Source organism: Myxine glutinosa, chromosome 11 (assembly GCF_964187855.1).
Source record: "Myxine glutinosa chromosome 11, kmMyxGlut1.1, whole genome shotgun sequence".
Lineage (NCBI taxonomy): Eukaryota > Metazoa > Chordata > Myxini > Myxiniformes > Myxinidae > Myxine > Myxine glutinosa.
In genome coordinates this window covers 105683415-105704383 of record NC_136271.1, presented here as the reverse complement: position 1 = coordinate 105704383, position 20969 = coordinate 105683415, and the positions used below count along the sequence as shown (strand labels likewise).

The window sequence follows — 20969 nt, the reverse complement described above, 5'->3', positions numbered from 1 at the left end:
GTCCCCTTTTTGGGCACCGTAGTCCCCTTTTTTGGGCACCGTAGTCCCCTTTTTTGGGCACCGTGGTCCCCTTTTTTGGGCACCGTGGTCCCCTTTTTGGGCACCGTGGTCCCCTTTTTTGGGCACCGTAGTCCCCTTTTTTGGGCACCGTAGTCCCCTTTTTTGGGCACCGTAGTCCCCTTTTTGGGCACCGTAGTCCCCTTTTTTGGGCACCGTAGTCCCCTTTTTTGGGCACCGTGGTCCCCTTTTTTGGGCACCGTGGTCCCCTTTTTTGGGCACCGTGGTCCCATTTTTTGGGCACCGTGGTCCCCTTTTTTGGGCACCGTGGTCCCCTTTTTGGGCACCGTGGTCCCCTTTTTTGGAGCAATGTTTTACAGCCAGATGCCCTTCCTGCTGCCAACCCTGTTAGTCGCCTACTGCGACACACAGGGAATTACCAGTGAACTGGTACTCAATTTGCCGACCTCGGAGGGATGACAGGTTGAGTCAACCCCCCTGGTGTTAATTCAGCGATCAACCGGGATTCTAACCCAGGATCCTAGGATCCCAAGCCAGCACCCTAACCGCTAAGCCAACACCAGGCTTAGATTTGTTATATAGGTTACATCATATTGACTATGTGTAGTTAAAATATGAAGAGGAACATAGAGTTAGGCTTTTATAAAAGACAAAAACTGCTTGGAAACTCAGTTATCGCTCGGCAGGTGTGTATAGATATGCAGCCCTGGTCTGACCTTGCTAACCTCCCTGATAACAAGTTTAGAAGTTTTCCGCAACTTGTAACTTTTCTCAAACTTGTACGATATAGTGGAGTCTAAATACATAACTATTCGCAAAATATAATGATTATAGAATACAGATGTTACATAAAGAGTATATTTATTGGTTATATTAAAGCGCGGCGTTACGCGCGCTGCTTGTGAGCAAGGAGGAAGCGGACAAGCGGTAACATATAAACGTCTTTATTGTAAGACTACACTGTAACACTTCCGGGCTGGTCGCCCGGTGTATATCATGAGGCCACGCCTACCCCTCGGGCGTGGCCACCGCCCACTTGGTGCGTGGAATGATGTCACCACGCCAGTGGGCTTTTGTGTCCGCCACACGCGCCCCCCCAGAATTCCCGCGCACCTGGAGGGCCAGTTTGTGGGGCAGTCGAATGACCCGGCCGAAGCGCCCCCTGGCGATCGGCGGCGTCCGGGGTGCAGGGATACCAGGTGGGATGCCCCTGGCTGCCCCTGGGATGGGTGCAGGACCGGGGAGCGCCGTGGCGGCGGGGCTGGGCGGTGCCGGGGGTCTGCCCGCAGGAGGGCGGCCCCGACGTGGGGGTCGGGCCACTGGCGGTGGATGGTCCACATCGAGGTGGGCCGGCTTGAGGCGGTCTACCGAAACGCGGTCAGGAGTACCGCCGATGTCCAGGGTGAAGTGCTTCGCCCCGGTCTCCAGCACGCGGAAAGGCCCGTCATACGGGGGCCGCAGTGGTGTCCGATGGGCATCGTGGCGGACGAAGACGTACTCCGCCGTGCGAAGCTCTGGGGCGACGTGCGTCGGTGGGTGCCCGTGGCATGCCGTTGGCACCGGGGCGAACCTCTGGGCGGTCTCTTGCAGAGCGGAGCGCTGCTGTGCCGCGGACCATGGTGCCGTGGAGTCGGGGAGGAACTCGCCCGGCACCCGCAGCGGTTGCCCGAAGACCAACTCCGCCGCGGATGCGCGCAGGTCCTCCTTGGGCGCCGTCCGGAGGCCCAGCAGGACCCAGGGGAGCCTGTCGACCCAGCCGCCGTCGCGGAGGGTGGCCCGGAGCGCGGCCTTCAATGAGCTGTGAAATCGCTCACACAGGCCGTTAGCCTGGGGGTGGTAGGCCGTGGTTCGGTGCAGCCGGACCCCGAGCCCCTGCGCAACCGCCCCCCAGAGCTCCGAGGTGAACTGGGGGCCGCGGTCGGATGAGATGTCTGAGGGGGCGCCGAACCGGGCGACCCAGGTGGCGATGAAAGCCTGCGCGACATCGGCCGCCGTTGTCGACGCCAAGGGCACGGCCTCCGGCCACCGGGTGGTGCGGTCCACCATGGTGAGGACGTGGGTGAAACCCCGCGAGGGGGGCAGAGGTCCCACCAGGTCCACGTGGACGTGGTCAAACCGGCGTTCCGGCACCGTGAACGGGGCCAACGGGGCCTGGGTGTGCCGGTGCACCTTGGCGCGCTGGCACGCGAGGCATGTCCTGGCCCAGCCGCGGACGGCCTTCCGGAGGCCATGCCAGACGAACTTGTCGGCGATCAGCCTTTGGGAGGCCCTCGCGCCCGGGTGGGACAGGCCGTGGATGGCGTCAAACACCTGGCGCTGCCAGCCCGCGGGCACAATGGGGCGAGGACGCCCGAGGGAGACGTCGCACAAGAGGGCCGCGCCCGCGCCGTCGGACGGCACCTCGGTGACGCGGAGGCCCGTGACGGCGGTCCGCAAGGCCTGGACGTCGGGGTCAGCGGCCTGGTCCGCTGCCATCCGGGCATAGTCGATGCCGAGGTGGACTGCGTGGGCGACGGCCCGGGAAAGGCAATCCGCAACCGGGTTGTCCTTCCCCGCGACGTGCTGGATGTCCGTCGTGTACTCGGACACGGCCGAGAGGTGACGCTGCTGCCGGGCCGACCACGGCTCGGTGACCTTGCCCATCGCGAAGATCAGCGGCTTGTGGTCGACGAAGGCAGTGAACGCCCGGCCCTCGAGCAGATGGCGGAAGTGCCTGACCGCCAAGTGAAGTCCGAGCAACTCGCGGTCGAAGGTACTGTAACGGCGTTCGGGCGGGCGAAGCTGCCGGCTAAAGAACGCCAGCGGTTGCCAAGCTCCACGCACCCATTGCTCGTGCACCGCGCCCACCGCGTAGTCCGAGGCATCGGTGGTGAGGGCGATCGGTGCATCGGGCGCCGGGTGCGCGAGCATGGTGGCGTTAGCCAAGGCGAGCTTCGCGCCCGTGAACGCCGTGTCCATCTGCTCGGTCCAGGTAACGTCGCCTTTGCCCGGCTTACCTCGGAGAGCTTCGTGCAGGGGGCGCAGGAGCTGGGCGATACGGGGCAGGAACCGATGGGAAAAGTTCACCATGCCCAGGAACTCCTGCAGCCCTCTGATCGTGCGGGGGCGCGGAAACCCCTTCACCGCCTCCACCTTGGCCGGCAGGGGGACGGCTCCGTGCCTGGTGACACGGTGCCCCAGAAAATCGATTGTGGCGGCGCCGAACCGGCACTTTGCGGGGTTCACAATCAGGCCATGCTGGCCCAGGCGTTCGAAGAGCGTGCGGAGGTGGCGTAGGTGCTCTTCGCGGGACGCGCTGGCGACGAGGATATCGTCCAGGTAGACGTAGACAAAATCCAAGTCGCGCAGGACGCTGTCCATCAGTCGCTGGAACGCCTGAGCCGCATTCTTCAGACCGAAGGGCATGCGCAGGAACTCGAAGAGTCTGAATGGCGTGATGACCGCCGTCTTCGGGACGTCCTCCGGCCTGACGGGGACCTGATGGTAGCCGCGTATGAGGTCCACCTTCGAGAAGAAGGACCTGCCCGCCAAACGGGCGGAAAAGTCCTGAATGTGGGGGACGGGGTAGCGGTCGGGAGTCGTGGCGTCATTGAGACGGCGATAGTCCCCGCACGGTCGCCATCCCCCGCTGGGCTTCGGCACGATGTGCAGCGGCGACGCCCAAGCGCTCTCTGAGCGCCGAACGATGCCGAGTCGCTCCAGGGTAGCGAACCCCGCTTTTGCCACCGCCAGCTTCGTCGGCTCGAGGCGGCGTGCCCGGGCGTAGACCGGTGGCCCGACGGTGGGGATGTGATGGGCCACCCCGTGCTTGACGGCCCCCGCCGAGAAGGTGGGCCGCGTGAGGGCCGGGAAGCCGGCGAGGAGGCGGGTGAATGCGTCCGCTGCCGGAAGCGTACAGACCAACGTGGCCGGAACCGAATCGTTCGGCAAGCCGCTTGGCAAGCCGCTCGTTGAGCTGGGCAACGCACATGCGAGCGAGCTGAACGTCTCGGCTTGGACAAGCCGTCTGCGCTTGACGTCGACCAGGAGCCCATTAGCGCACAGGAAGTCCGCGCCAAGCAGTGCCATGGGCACGTCGGCGGTGACGAACGTCCATCGGAAAACCTGCCCTCCAAACCGCAGAGAGAGGCAGCGTTTTCCGTACGTACGGATGGGCGTCCCGTTCGCGGCAAGCAGCGCGGGGCCCCCACCCGCGGCGTGCTTGTCTGACGTGCCGGCGGGAATGACACTCACCTGTGCTCCCGTGTCGCACAGGTAACGGCGCCCGGAGAAGGTGTCCGTTATGAACAGCAGGCTGCTCGAACGGCCGGCGCTCATCGCCACAATTGAGCGCCGGCCCGGGCGTTTCCCGACCCGTTGAAGGAGCACGGCGGATGACACCGCCGAGCTTCGTGGCCGAACTTGGCGTGGAACCAGCACCAGGTGGTGGAGCTGGAGGAGCGCGGCTGGCTCCGCCAGGCCGGTGGAGTCGACGGGTTTCCCCGCGGTGGCGGTTTTCGCCGCGGCGGTGGGCGGGGCGTGGCGGCGTTCACGAGGTGCGTATCAGCATGCTGCTGAACCACAGCGTGCTGTAGAAGATGATGCTGTGGAACATCAGCGTGCTGTAGAAGATGATGCTGTGGAACATCAGCGTGCTGTAGAAGATGATGCTGTGGAACATCAGCGTCGAAGGCCGTGACGGCCACGCCAACGCTCGCCCGCGTGTCCGAAGCGGCGAAGTACTTGTCCGCCTCGGCCGCCAATGCTCGGGGTTCCGTTAGCCCGGTCCCGGCCAACGCGAGGCGAACCTGCGCTGGAAGTTGGCGACGGAAAAGCGCCCGGAATAGCGAACCGGGGGCTTCGTCGCCCAACAGTGACAGCATATGGTCCATTCGGACCGACGGGCGCGTCTCACCGAGCTCGGGGAGATCCAGGAGGCGATCGGCCCGTGCGTCGTCCGTGAGGCCGAACGTGGCTAGGAGTAGCCGCTTGAGTGCCTCGTACTTGTGGCCGTCTGGTGGGTGGCGAAGGACGGACACAACTCGAGCGGCCGTGCCGGGCCCGAGGGAGGCGACGACATGGCAGTAGCGCAGGTCGTCGTTGGTGAGGCGCCGAAGCTGAAATTGGGCTTCGGCTTGAACGAACCAGACTTCGGCCTGGGCCTCCCAAAATTCGGGAAGTTTAATCGCCATTGCCTTGTCGTTGGCCATTGCAATGGCGTCGTGTTCGGAAGGATCGCTACGGCAGATCCAACGTCGAGGGTCACCAGTAAAGCGCGGCGTTACGCGCGCTGCTTGTGAGCAAGGAGGAAGCGGACAAGCGGTAACATATAAACGTCTTTATTGTAAGACTACACTGTAACACTTCCGGGCTGGTCGCCCGGTGTATATCATGAGGCCACGCCTACCCCTCGGGCGTGGCCACCGCCCACTTGGTGCGTGGAATGATGTCACCACGCCAGTGGGCTTTTGTGTCCGCCACAATATAAACATTAAAAGAAGAGAAACTATTCTCTGGTTTTGTTCCTTATCATTGCAAAGTGGAAAAGAAAGCACACTCGTGCCAGCGTTGCCATGGAGGTTGCACACGAGCTTACCCTGCAGCTACAGGCAACGATTTATTACCCTGCTCTCAGCTCCCGTTTACTAAAGAGCAAATACTTGTAACTGGTAGACCTTATTGGTGCATTGTCTTCCTTAACATTCCCTCTTAAAGAGCTTCAAATAAAACTGCAACCCTGCTTGATGCCATCGACTTGGTTTGGCCAGTGCAGAGCATTTTCCACCACACGAAACCTACAACGATGTCATCTCTGAAATGTCATTGTCATCTCCCGACAGCAATCCCCTTTGATTGAATTATAATGTTTGATGTTACTTTGGTGCAATGACAAAAGACACGCTCGCATGGTTTCCAAGGAGTGTGTTCGAACGGTACAGGTATTACAGTGAGTTGCTAGAAGCGGGCGTTTTGAAACCTTTGGAAGGATTGGTCGAGGGAATGAAGAACATGGAGGTTGGGGCGAAGCATTTTGTTGCCCCACTTGGAACTTCGTCCATCGTCAACTACTATCTTGAGCAGTCTGGTGCGTTGGATATTGACTTTATTTGTCATTTCAAATGAAAATGCATGTGTATTTGAATAGCCTGCAAATGTTTGTTTTCTTTGTGATTATTTAAGAAATACTGGAGAGTTTATAGAAAACCTTACCCCACACAGTGTTCAACTATATAATTCAATTGAAATAAAATAATGATTTAAAAAGTCGTATAAAAAAGTTCCAGAAGTTTAACGCCATTGATGCAATGTCTAATACACCACCCTATCTAACACACTATACTTACAGGAGTTATTCGAGCCTGTTGTTTGTGTCCATTGTGATATCCTTAAAAACAACAGGTTTCCTGGTTAGAATGATTTAAAATTTTCTTTGACTGCCAGACAGGCAGACAGTAAAAAAAAAAAGATCGCACTCCTCTCTGTACATGCACAACCCGGTCTAATTCAGAACCAAAGTAGTGTTAAAAGGCAGGTTGGTTTTCCATTGCATGTTCCGACTTGTGTTCAAAATAATAACATTCAATCTAACTTCGTTGTTCCTCGATCACAAACTGGCATTTGTGGATGGACGGACGGCCAGTCAGAAGTGAACCAATTGCTTAACCCAGCTTTTTGTTTCGCGTGCACAAGGTATAATATTATATCAAAAAACCCCTAACAGTTAAGGTATCCCGTCTGAATAGATACTCGCCACTGTTTCCTCAAAATATATTCCACAATGATTTTGATGAAAGCTGTGTGTATCAAGGGGATGGCAAGATATCCTCGATGTGTGTGTATATATGTATATATACATATATATGAACGGTGAAAGATAGGAGGAAACCTCTGAAACAAAAAAGGTCGGGACGGGCCCCAGGAAGGTTATAGGCTAGGTGGCGAGGCCGGTCGAGGCCGCTTCAGCCGGGCTGGGCCCATTTCGCAATTAAAAGCTGAGCTGAATTATAGTAGTCAAATTATTTTATTTTTATTTTTTTTGTATACAAGATCGAGGCTCGTGAAAGAGCGAACATTAATCACACAGAAAGACAAACAGACACATAAAACATATAACATCGGGAGCGGTAGACAAGATGGGGAGAGAGGGGGAAGGACACAAACACAACATTTGAGAGCAGGGACCGAGAGACATGGAGACATCGAGAGATCTGAGAGAGGGCGAGGGCTTTGGGGGGGGGGGGGGCATGGGAAGGGGGCGGTGGGAGAGGTATAAAACATATGGACACTGCCAGGACTTCCAGGAAAGAAGTTGGAATTTCAAACAAGGTGGATCTGGGGTGAATTAGCGGGGGTAGAAAAGATCAAGGTTTTGGATGGGGGAAGATAAGAGATGGTGGTGAACAGCTGTTTTAAAGACCTGGAGGGAGGAGTGGGATTGAAGGGAGTGGGGGAGTTTGTTCCAGAGGCGGGAGAAAAGGGGAATGAAAGAGTGAAGGTGAGCAGAGAGCCGAGATTTCGGCAGTTTAACCATCAGAGGGTTGCTGGCAGATCTTGTGCGACCTGTAGGAATATTTGGGGGACAGAGCACAGAGAGAGCTGGGGGTGCAAGGCCGGAGAGGAGTCGGTAGAAGACAGAAAGACCACCTACCTGCCTGCGGTGAGTGAGTGAAAGGCCCTCAGAGATAGCTTCATCGCGGGAGATTCCAATAATTCTGAAAGCTTTGGTTTTAACAGCGTGAAGCCGAGCTAGGTGTGAGGCAGGAGCACCGGCCCATAGGGGAGAACAGTATTCCATTGAGCTGCGGATGAAAGCCTTGTATGTGGTGAGGAGCTCAGGTGTGCCGAGGAAGGACTTCGCACGACGGAGGATGCCCAGTCGGCGACTGGCTTTGGAGGCCAGCTTGGAAATGTGGTTTTCCCAAGAAAGATCATGGCAGATAGTGAGACCCAAAATCTTGAGCGACAGAACTTCTTGGAGAGGATTGTTGAGAAAGTAGATGGGAGGGTTGTCCAGACGATCTTTTCGGAGAGACATAGTAAAAGTGTGAGATTTGTCAGGATTGAAAGACATGTGCCACTTGTTTGACCAGTCTGTGATTTTGTCCAGGTCTTCAGAGAGTGAGGAGGCAGCAGACTGCCGATCTGAGGGAAGAGGAATGGAGCGGCAGAGAGTGGAGTCATCAGCAAAGAGATAGAGAGGATTTTCGAGAGAGTCAGAGAGATCATTGATGAAGACCAGAAAAAGCACGGGGCCCAGAACACTGCCTTGGGGAACTCCAGCCTGAACAGGAAGAGGAGATGAGAGAAACCCATTCAGGGCCACACGTTGACGACGACTAGAGAGGAAGTCCGCCAGCCATGCGTGGAGATTTCCATGGATACCAAAGGAGGAGAGTTTGGTGAGCAGAGCGGGGTGCCAGACCGTGTCGAAGGCACGTGATATGTCGAGGGAGACAGCTCTAATTTCCTGTTTGGCATTGAGGACCTCCATCCATTGTTGAGACAGCAGAAGCAGCATGTCCAGAGTAGAGTGACCTGGTCTGAAACCAAATTGATGATCAGAGATCAAGCCATTGGAGAAGAGGAAAGATTTCATATCCGAAGCAATGATGGATTCCATGACTTTGCTGATAATTGGGAGAAGGCTGATTGGTCTGTAGTTGCTAGGATCTGTTTTTGCACCTTTTTTGTGCAAAGCGGTGATGTTGGCTGATTTCCAAGCAGATGGCAGTTGACCTTGAGCAAAAGAGAGGGTGAAGAGAACAGAGAGAGGGTGAGATAGAGCAGCAGAGCAGGATTTTAGGACCCGTGGGCTGACGCCGTCGGGTCCAGTTGCAGAATCAGAGTCGAGGGTTGACAGAAACTTTTCCACCTTGTCAGGAGGAAAGGACACGGAGTCCAGGAGCAGCAGGGTACGACTGGGTATGGTGGGTACAGAGAGGGATGGGTTTGGGACACAAGATTTAGAGGCAAACACAGAGTTGAGGCATTCAGCTTTTTCACGTGCGGAGTCAGCTGTGTAGCCGTTTGAGGTAAGGGAGGGGATGGAGGGGGAACAAACACCAGAAACGGATTTGACCAGACGCCACCAGGATTTGGAAGAGGGAGACAGATAAGAGAGTTCGGTCTTGAGAACGGAGAGATATTGTTTCCTGGCTCTCCTGAGGGTGGACACACACTTGTTTCGGGCTTTGTGAAAGGAAATGAGATTTCCTTCCGTTGGATTTGCTTTCCAGGAGACGAAGGCAAGTTGTTTCTGGGCAACAGCCTCACCACAAGATTCCATGTACCATGGACGGGAGGAAGGGTATGACAACTGAAGACGAGATGGGATAAATCTGTGCATGAGAGAGAGCAATTTACTTTGGAAGAATTCCCAGGATGAGTTGATGTCAGAGGTGGTAGAGATGGGAGACCAGTCCAGATGATTGATGGCTGCTTGAAGACCGTGCCAGTTGGCCTGAGTGAAATGCCAGACTCGTCGACGCTGAGCAGGCTCCCTGAGGATGGTCAGAGAGATGTCCACTTTAACAAGGACATGATCAGATGATCCGATCGGAGCAGAAGAAGAGCAGCAGACATTTTCAGGGAAGTTAGTCATAACCAAGTCCAGAAGAGAAGATGTTCCGTTGACTGAGATCCGGGTCGGGAAATTGACAGATTGTGTCAGTCCCAGTGAGTCGCAGAAGTCCTTTGCTGAGGAGCCATGGCTGGTGAGAGAGGTACCCACACCCAGCCAACTGGCATGATGACAGTTGAAATCACCACATATGAGGAAGAGAGAGTTGGGATGAGTAGATAGAAGTTGGTCCATATCATCAGACAGCGAGATGTAGATGGAGTCATCACTGTTTGGTGGACGGTACAACACACATATGAACAAGAGGTGGGAGCGAAGGGGAAGCCGTAGCCAGAGGTATTCCTGGGGGTGAGGTGGAGAGAGTGCAGTGCAGGGCGAGTGAGGAAGAGAGTTTTTGATAAAGATAGCAACCCCGCCTCCAGGACGAGGCTCAGGTCTATCATACCGGAGGAGGGAGTAGCCCGGGAGAGATACTATGGAATCAGAGACATCATAAAGGAGGAAAGTTTCTGTTAAGCAGATCACGTCTGGTTTGACAGAAGCAACCTGTATGGAGAGATCAGTTAAGTTTGAACGAAGGCCCCGGATGTTTGAGGTCCATACCGTTAATGAAGAGGAAGGGGGAGCATCAGATACAGAACAGGGGGGAGGAGGGGTAGGGTAAGATGTGGAAGAGGTGGAAGAGGTAGGGAGAGCTGTTGAAGGTGTGTCAGAGATTTCAGAATAGCTCGGAGAAAGGGAAGGATGGGGCGGACAAAAGGTTTGATGGTGATTGGGTGAGCCACAATGAGGTGTTATTTGAGGAGGGGGAAGAGCGAGGCAGAAGGTTGGGGGAGATGGAGGTGAGAGTTTGAAGGGGGAAGAAGCGGGGAGGACGCTTTGAGGAGGGGGAGTGAGAGGGGGGAAATAGAGAAGCAATGAGGGTGGGGAGATTTGAAGGGGAGGGGTGAGGGGGGAGTTTGGGAGGGAAGGGACAAGGGGAGGGATTTGAAAGGGATGGGATATGGGGGAGATTTGGAGGGGAGGGGTGAGGCAGGAGTCTAGGAGGGGAGGGGCGAGGGGGTGTCTTGGCGGGGAGGGGTGAGGGGGTAGTTTAGGAGGGAGGGGGCAAGGGGGGAGATTTGAAAGGGATGGGTGATGGGGAAGATTTGGAGGGGAGGGGTGATGGGGAAGATTTGGAGGGGAGGGGTTATGGGGAAGATTTGGAGGGGAGGGGTGAGATTGGATTTTTGAAAGTGTACGATTTATGGGAAACGAACATTTATTGCAAAATGAGTTTCTTGTGACCTTCGAGTTAAAAATACGTTTAAGGACGCTGGATGGAGGTTGGGGTGCAGGAGAGTTTAGGGAATGTAGAAAAAAGGCACTATAGGAGATGGATATTTTTTTTGGGATGAATTGATTTGGTGAGCAAGTCGAAAGCAGCCTTTTAAAGAAGAAGAAGAAAAAGGTGTTATAAAATATGACGGAATACATAACTTGAGGGGAAAGTGTAAACATTGAAGGTTAATGAGTGAAAACTATCTGGGGAAATGGGGGAGAAACACGTGGTCGAAGAACGAACGAACGAATAAGAATGAATAAACGAATGAGAACAGAGAAGGAAATGTTTTTTTTTGTTTGTTTGTTTTTCTTCTACGGCCGCAGGTAAAAGCTGAATTATAGCAGTAAATTAATTCAAAAAGAACTAAAAATGTTGGGACGGGCCCCGGAAAGGTTATAGGCTAGGTGGCGAGGCCGGTCGATGCCGCCTCGGCGGGGCTGGGCCCATTTCGCAATTAAAAGCTGAGCTGAATTATAGTAGTCAATCTTCCACGGCCGCAAATAAAAGCTGAATTATAGTAGTAAATTCATTCAAAAAGAACCCGGGCAAAGCCGGGTGCTTTCGGCTAGTGTATATACATATATATATACACTAGTGTATATATATGTATATACATATATATACACTACATGACAAAAAGTATGTGGACACCTGAACATCACACATCTCATTCCAAAATCATCGGCATTAATATGGAGTTGGTCCCCCATTTGCTGCTATAACAGCCTCCACTCTTCTGGGAAGGCTTTCCACGAGTTGTTAGAACATTGCTGTGGGGATTTGCTTCCATTCAGCCACAAGAGCAATTGGAGAGGTCGGGCACTGATGTTGGGCGATTAGGCCTGGCTCGAAGTCGGTGTTCCAATTCATCCCAAAGGTGTTCGATGGGGTTGTGGTCAGGGCTCTGTGCAGGCCAGGCAAGTTCTTCCACACCGATTTTGCCAAACCATTTCTGTATGGACCTCGCTTTGTGCACAGGGGCATTGTCATGCTTTAACAGGAAAGGGCCTTCCCCAAACTGTTGCCACAAAGTTGGAAGCACACAATCGTCTAGAATGTCATTGTCTGCTGTAGCGTTAAGATTTCCCTTCACTGGAACTAAGGGGCCTAGCCCGAACCATGAAAAACAGCCCCAGACCATTATTCCTCCTTCACCAAACTTTACAGTTGGCACTATGCATTTGGGCAGGTAGCGTTCTCCTGGCATCTGCCAAACCCAGATTAGTACGTCGGACTGCCAGATGGTGAAGCTTCATTCATCATTCCAGAGAACACGTTTCCACTGTTGCAGAGTCCAATGCCGGCGAGCTTTATACCACTCCAGCCGACGCTTACGCATGGTGATCTTAGGCTTGTGTGCGGCTGCTCAGCCATGGAAACCCATTTCATGAAGCTCCCAACGAACAGTTGTTGTGCTGACGTTGCTTCCAGAGGCAGTTTGGAACTCGGTAGTGAGTGTTGCAACCGAGGACAGACGATTTTTACGCGCTTCAGCACTCATCGGTCCCGTTCTGTGAGCTTGTGTGGCCTACCACTTCGCGGCTGAGCTGTTGTTGCTCCTAGACGTTTCCACATCACAATAACAGCACTTATAGTTGACTGGGGCAGCTCTAGCAGGGCAGAAATTTGACGAACTGACTTGTTGGAAAGGTGGCATCATATGACGGTGCCACGTTGAAAGTCACTGAGCTCTTCAGTACGGCCCATTCTACTGCCAATGTTTGTCGATGGAGATTGCATGGCTGTGTACTTCATTATATGTACCTGTCAGCAATGGGTGTGGCTGAAATAGCCGAATCCACAAATTTGAAGGGGTGTCCACATACTTTTGGTCATGTGGTGTATAAAAAATATTTATATATATACATATACAGTCATGTGAAAAAGTAAGTACACCCCATGTAAAGCTTTGACTTTTTCGACATATTTCAACATACAGCTATTTGATCTTCATTTCAACAATATTGATAGATAAAGGTGATATAATAAAACAAATATCATGAAACATTTACATTTTGTAGTCCATTGTATAATTTAAATAAACACAAATGCAAATTTTGCATGTGGAAAAAGTAAGTACACCCCGACATTTATCACTACTTCAACAACAACAACAACAACAACATGCATTTTAAAGGTCATTTTCCCTACGAGAGCGGGGGTTAGCCTTGCGGTCCCCATGACAATCTTCTCCATTTTGCCCTATTTTCTGCATCTCTCCTTGTTAACCCCCTTGCCCGCATTTCTTCTTTCACCATCTTTAGCCAAGTCTTTCTCGGTCTTCCCCGTCCTCTACTTCTTTCTGCATTCATTTCCATCACTCTTCTCAACCAGTCACTTTCATCCTTCCTCAGCACATGATCAAACCATCTCAACCTGTTCCTCTTCACAGCATCAATCACAGGCTCTATTCCCATCATCTTTCGCAATTCATCATTTGTCTTCCTCTCTCTCAACGATACTCCGCACATCCGTCGAACCATTCGCATTTCCACCCTTTCCAACCTTCGTTGCTGCTCTACGTTCATTACCCATGTCTCGCTCCCATAAATCATAACACTTTTCACACATGCAGCATACACCTTTCCCTTCAGCTTCAACGACACTCCCCTCATCATCAGCACGCCACTCAGTTCCCGAAACTTCTTCCATGCACATCTCACTCGAGCAACCATTGCCGAGTCTGATCCACCTTCTCCATTCAGCATGTCTCCGAGGTAGCAAAATGTTTTCACACCTTCCAGCTTCACGCCGTCTCCAAGATCCAACTCAACATTTCCTCCATCTGCAGCTCCCTCTGTGCACACCTTACACTTGAATGTAGCTGCCACACTGGTTAATGACCCTCTCAGACCACTACATTTTTGATGAACCCACTCAGCGCACATTGTACATTGAATGGAGTTCACTCCGACACCCTTTCTACACACAGCACAGGGCCACTTCCCAGTTCTTTCCACCTCACCACATGCTTTACCACTTGCCATTACCTTCGTCTTTCTGATATTCACCTTCAGACCTTTTGTCTCCATACATTCCTTCCACTTGTTCATCTTTTCCTTCAGTCCATCCATACTTTCCGCAATCAACACCAGATCATCTGCATACAACAACTCCCACGGTAAACCCTCCTTTACATTCTGAGCCAGCACCTCCATCACAGCTACAAATAGTAGTGGACTTAGTACCGGCCCCTGATGCACTCCCACCTTCAACTCAAACTCACCACTGTTCCAGTCCTTCGTCACTACTTCAAATACCTAAAATTAGAATCAGGTGCATCAGCTCAGGTGCAAATGATTACAACATCGTTAGAGAGGATCTTGGAGGAACCTGTGTTATTTAAACCTCAGATATTTCGTTTGGTTTGCTCTTTGTTGTTGAAGTGTGCGGCGTCACTATGCCGAGATCAAAAGAGCTCTCTGAGGCCTTCAGAAAGAAGGTTATAGAGGCCTACGAGTATGGGAAGGGATTTAGAAAGATCTCCAAACAATTTGAAATCAATCATTCGACTGTCCGGAAGATCATCTACAAGTGGAGAAGATTCCAAACAACTGCCAACTTGTTCAGGCCAGGCCGCCCCAGCAAGTTCAGCCCGAGAGCAGACCGCAAGATGCTGAAAGAAGGTTCTAAGAACCCCAGAATGTCATCACGAGACCTCCAGGTAGCTCTTGCCACTGTTGATGTCAAAGTGCATGAGTCTACCATTAGAAAGAGGCTGCACAAATTTGATTTACATGGGAGGTGTGCCAGGAGGAAACCTTTGCTGTCCAGAAAGAACATCAGGGCAAGACTAAAGTTTGCCAATGAACACCTAGGCAAAGACCAGCACTTCTGGAACAATGTGCTCTGGACAGATGAGTCAAAGGTAGAGATATTTTGCCACAGTACCAGAAGACATGTTTGGTGAAAACCAAAGACAGCATTTGACCACAAGAACCTGATACCAACTGTAAAGCATGGTGGTGGAAGTATTATGGTTTGGGGCAGCTTTGCTGCATCAGGGCCTGGGCAGCTCACCATCATAGAATCCACTATGAATTCTTCATTGTACCAGAGGGTGCTTGAGGATAATGTGAGGCCATCTGTCAGAAAGTTGAAGCTCAACCGAAGGTGGACCTTGCAACATGACAATGACCCTAAACATACCAGTAAATCCACCAATGAATGGCTGAAAAGAAACAAATGGAGGGTTCTGGAATGGCCAAGTCAAAGCCCGGAACTAAATCCCATCGAGATGTTGTGGGGGGATTTCAAACGAGCTGTGCATCAAGAAACCCCTCAAACATCGCACAGCTGAAAGAATTCTGCATGGGGTGGGGAAAAATTTCTCCCAGTCGATGTCAGAGACTGGTAGACAGTTATAAGAAACGCCTACTTGAGGTTGTTTCTGCCAAAGGGGGCAATACCATCTGTTAGAGCCAAGGGTGTACTTACTTATTCCACATGCGAAATTTGCATTTATGTTTATTTAAATTATACAATGGACTACAAAATGTAAATGTTTCATGATATTTGTTATATTATATCACCTTTATCTAACAATATTGTTGAAATGAAGATCAAATAGCTGTATGTTGAAATATGTTTAAAAAGTCAAAACTTTACATGCGGTGTACTTACTTTTTCACGTGACTGTGTATACACACTTTCGGCTCTGAGCTTTCTAATCTGGGCTCGAATCTCAGGCCAGCTATAAACTGTCATCCTGGTGTTTCGCAGGCAGGGCAATTCATCAATGTGTTTGCCGTCCCTTGGATGGACGTTACAGAGTACCCGTCTGCCAGGACTCGTAGTTGGTGGACGTTGAAGATTCCATGATGGCTAACCAAAAATGAGGAAGTTATCGCAGGCACCCTGGACAAATTACAAATTCCTGCACTGACTATTGGGGAGGCAATGGCAAACTACCCAGTATAAACCATGCCAAGAAGCTGCTTTAGCAGCACCGACGCTCTGCCAACAGTATGGTACATCGGTGCTTGATGGTGCTTTATATTTCGCCAAGCCTCAGCACGAAGGATCCACCATGTGGACACGTGTTTTACCATTACTGGAGCTTGTCAAGGATAGCAAACCCCCACAAAATATAGGATGGCTTTGATCTTACGAGTTAATATTTTGTTGTCAGCTTTCTGGCTTCAGTGGTGCCTGACATTCAAAAATGATCATAAGTTCATTATAAACTGGGTTTAACCAAGTACGGACCAGGGTTTCAATCCCACATATTTGCACTGAACGAGAAATAGGGCCTTCGTGTTTAATCGTATTTCCTGTATAATAACTAACCTTTTTATCATCACATCCAGGTGCAAATGTGAAGCTTGGGTGTGACGTGAGCCATGTTTTCCTGAGAGACGGCGAGTTGGAGGTTCGGATGCAAAATGGCGGGCACAAATATTTTGACACCCTCGTCCTGTCTCTGCCCACTCCGCAGCTTCTACATCTGCAAGGGGATCTTGCCAATAGTATGTGTGCTCAGAATCTTGCTCACCGGGAGAACTGCTCGGGTTGTATCGATGCATTCATCGTCCCTTGACCTTGGGTGCCGCCTCATGTCATTTTTGTGTCCATGTGCCCGACTTCCTCAGTGATGAGCCCATCCCAACGGAGCGCTCTGCAGAAAGTACGGTACTCATCCCGCTTTGCCCTCGTGCTGTTTTACAAAGCGGGACAGGAGTTAGACGTGCCATGGGTGATGAAGTATGTAACGGACAGCCCAATCATTTGCTTCCTTTCTTTGGACAACAGGAAGAGAAGTTGTGGTATGACAACTCACAAAGTGATCTCCCCTGTAACATTATCCCATTGTCACCTGCAAGCAGGCCCGGTTTGTGTCATCTTTGCCAAAAGCAAACATTTCACCTTTCTTGACATTTTTTGCACCTGTTCATCTGCACTACAGGGTCCTCTTGAATATCTCACACCTTTCAATGTATTCCTCACCATTTGTTTCGCTCAGTTTCATCATAGTCGATAGGTTTGCAACCAGGCACAAACATCACAAAGACCCAAAATACCCTTAAGGGCCCTGAGGATCCAAAAGACCCAAATGGCCCGCAAGACACAAAAGACCCCGAAGACCCAAAATACCCAAAACACCCCAAAGACCCAAAACACCCAAACGACCCAAAAGACCCAAAAGACACCCTGAAGACCCAAAACACCCTGAAGACCCCAAAGACCCTTAAAGACACTTTAGACCCAAAAGACCCTTAAATACCTCAAAGACCCAAAACACCCTGCAGACCACAAAGACCCTTAAAGACTCAAAAGACCACTGAAGACTCAAAAAGACCCAAAATACCCCCAAAGACCCAAAAGACCGTTAAATACCCCAAAGACCATTAAAGACCCAAAAGACCCTTAAATACCCTGAAGAACCAAAATACCCCAAAGACCCTTAAAGACTCCAAAGACCCAAAATACCCTGAAGACCCAAAACACCCTGAAGACACTGAAGACCCAAAACACCCTGAAGACATAAAACACCCTGAAGACTCCAAAGACCCAAAACACCCTGAAGATCTAAAACCCTGAAGACCCAAAATACCCTTAACCCTTTGAGTACGGGATTTTTTTTGATAGAAATACCCCCGGTGCAGGATTAATTTGGCATTTTGGTACGGGAATGCGACGACGTACTGACGATCTATTTATAGGTATAGTCGATGACGTGTAGTAACGTCATCCGTACACAAAACTTTTTCGTGGGTTGCAGCACTGGACGCCATCCGTACTCAAAGGGTTAAAGGCCCAGAGTATCCAAAATACCCTGAAGACCCAAATGGCCCTGAAGACCAAAAAGACACCGAAATGGTCAAAGATGCCTATCCCTCTGAAACGACGTGTGGTGAGGAGCGCGCCGAGTCACGCCAGTACAATTAAAGAAGAGTAATACAATCGACTTTTAAACCGTGAATCTTGATTTTTATATGTCTGCTTTTCTTTTCTTTATGTCAAATTGAACTTTAATTTGAGAGCACTCGTATTCAAGGAATTCCAATGTGGTTCTGTGATATTCATGCGTTCTACATATGGCAATAACATTATCTGTATCTGTATCAAACGGAAGAGAATTCCATTTTATTCCTTCCCCATTATACTGTGACCCCAAACTTACATCTTTTCCGGGTGTTTTATTTCTGTTTCGGTGATTGTACCAATCTGCTATCTTATCACTGTAATCCTCGTCATTCACTGAGAATATAAGATTGTGTTAATATAACTTATTGATGATTATAAATGTGTTTCATTGTGTAATCATAACATACTCTGGAGGTCATGAATCGTGTTGGAGAGAAAATGGAGAGCGCCATCTTTGTCTCCATTAAAAAAACAAACTCTTCTACGTTTGACACAGGCCGTCCATGTTGTCTCTGCAGTTAACACGATGCTGATATAATCACATGTACTGCTTGTTGTAGAATAGTAGGCCGAGCACCTGCGTGGCGTGTTCTTCTTCAGGGTCGCTCGGTGGTGCACCTGTCCTCGTGGCGCACTCGAGTGTTCATTTTGGAGCAGAGCAGTCACAGCGAGATGTGGAGGAGGTTGCACAGCTCATCCAATCTGAGCTTCAGCGTCTTCTTCCTCAGCTCCCATCTCATATGCACCACAAGGCGCATAGGTGGCACCACTCACAGGTATCGTATTTTCTAACTGGATGTGTTGTCGTCCCATTCGTTATTCAAACATTTCCTTTGAGATTTCAGAACACAGAACTCGTTTATTTGTTTGTGATGTATTTTGTTTCTTTCCTTGCCCTGGTATTTATTTCTTTTTAATGATCTATGGTTTCCTTAACAGAGATAGAATTGGGTACCTCATGTGCAGCAAGGAAATCAACAAAAGTTCAGTTATACCTCACATGTTGAAAATCCTTTATTGAGCATGTTACATGTATATGGGGTTGGGAGAGGGGGAGAGGCATGGGGGTCTATAGCTAGAATGTGCTGAGAATAACTTGGTCCATGTGTTCGGAGTAGGGTAGATTTACACCTGTATCCGGTCAGAGGTAGGTTGTTCTGCAATATGTGCACTGAGGGTGCAGCGACTGTCCTTAATAGAGTAGGGTAGGGTAAGGTTGTGTTGCACAAACGAGGGAAGGTGGAGGACTTGCGGCACAAGAGGCGCTAATAGCAGAATGGACATCATCAAGGGTGAAGCCAGAGAACTGTAGGCCATGATGGTGAAGTGAGCTGCGGAGCCATGGGGAGAGAGACGGAGCGTTTACGAGGGGCCGCCCCACAGGATGGGATTGCATGAAATATGGGGCAGCCAACGAGGGGGCAGCCATGTATGAGGACGGGCCCTCGAGCTGGTAAAAGTTCGTGCACGTGGGCAGGCAGAAGACATTTTGCTTCTGCTTCATCGTCCCCAAGGGAAGAAATTCTTGATAGAGGGGAGAGACATGCCACACAACTCCTCATCACAATCACCTCGTCTCCTGCTGCCTCGTCGCCATCGCTCCCTGAGCCGCACTTCATCCTGCGCCACATCATCGTCCTGCAGCTACAAGCAGCTTGTGCCTCCACAAATCTTTCCGTCTTTCTTCATTGATTGGATTTTTAATTTGAGTATTGTTGGCACCATAATAGGAGATATGTCATTTCTTGTTTTCAAGTGTGTGTGCCTCCCCTTTTCTCCAATCTGTTCCCCCTATTTCCTGTCTGTTCCCTCCTTCTGTATACAAGAAGAAAAAGAACCAAGCTTAGAGGCCATTTTCCCCTGCAGAGTGGGGATTGGCCTTTTTTGGGGACTGTGGTCCCCTTCTTGAAGTGGTTGGCCTTTTTTTGGCACCGGGATCCCTTTTTTGGCACCAGGATCCCTTTTTTTGGCACCTGGATCCCTTTTTTTTGGCACCGGGATCCCTTTTTTGGGCACCTTGGTCCCTTTTTGAAGCAATGTTTTACGGCCGGATGCTCTTCCTGCCGCCAACCCTGTTAGTCGTCTCTTGCAACACACAGGGAATTACCAGTGAACTGGTACTCAATTTGCCAACCTCGGAAGGATGACAGGCTGAGTCAACCCCTTGGCGTTAATTCAGCGATCGACCAAGATTCGAACCCAGGATCCTAGGATCCCAAGCCGGCACCCGAACCGCTAAGCCAATACCAAGCTGACTCCCTCCTTCTGTATCCACCTATTTATTTTATAATGAAGCATTTACTTGTTAAGAAACGTTTATGTGCCTTCCTGCCTTCCCCCATACAACCAACCGGAAACTTTGACTTGCATTTGGCCTAACCTTGGGGGATTGTAGTAGTTCATTATTAACGCAGTATCGTGTAACTTTGAACATAGTTTTGATAATTTGTGGCTATCAAAGACCCTTGGCGTGATGGTTGACCCTAGTCGACCCGTCAATGCGACAGTATAATTTTGAACCAAGTTATCCACTAATGCAGAATTGCGTACAGATTCAGGTTCTGGTGGGGCTATCGTATGGCAGGACGACGGATAATGTCGGGCATCGGGCCTTTTTCTCATCACAGCCATTATTTCATGTTTGCGACTAGGTGACGGTCCCTGTGGACGGAAGCCCAGGTCACCTCATTTTACACCAACGCCCGCTGATAGCTTGCGTGGGTGATTACTTCACACGATCCAACTTCGACGGTTGTATTGAATCGGCACTCTCTCTAACCACTGCTCTTAAGAGCCTGCGGTGAAATGTAATCATTTCCACGGACCTCTTGGAATCGCACCAAGGTCTAAAATGGTTTAGAATTGCACATGGAGTCGAGGTGTGAGTTGGTGCTTTATGAATAAATGTTTGAATGACAAAAATGAAGGTTTTAAACATTGGTTGCTTTTTTGACGGTTGTGTCAATCGCATCTATCGGGAGATGTCGTTTAAGACTGGCTTTTACCAATTGCGAACAGTCTTCGTACAAATCTTCTGACAAACGAACTTCTCAATGGAATACTGCTCTCCCCTCTGGGCTGGTGCTCCTGCCTCACACGTAGCTCGTCTTCACGCTGTTGAAACCAAAGCGTTCAGAATCATTCGAATCTCCCGCGATGAAGCTAACTCCAAGGGCCTTTCACTCACTCACCGCAGGCAGG

The 20969-nt window shown here is 50.7% G+C and overlaps 1 protein-coding gene across 1 annotated transcript in view; it reads left to right on the top strand.

Moving 5' to 3' along the window:
- RNLS (renalase, FAD dependent amine oxidase) overlaps nt 1–20694 on the top strand; it is a 28757-nt gene extending 8063 nt beyond the window's left edge. Inside the window, exons 3-7 of the mRNA XM_068131357.2 lie at nt 5937–6082; nt 16211–16369; nt 16493–16666; nt 18369–18544; nt 20420–20694. Of these exons, the coding sequence (XP_067987458.2) occupies nt 5937–6082; nt 16211–16369; nt 16493–16666; nt 18369–18544; nt 20420–20572 (808 nt within the window). The 3' untranslated portion in view covers nt 20573–20694. The remainder of the gene's footprint in view (nt 1–5936; nt 6083–16210; nt 16370–16492; nt 16667–18368; nt 18545–20419) is intronic.
- Nucleotides 20695–20969: the final 275 nt, after the last annotated feature.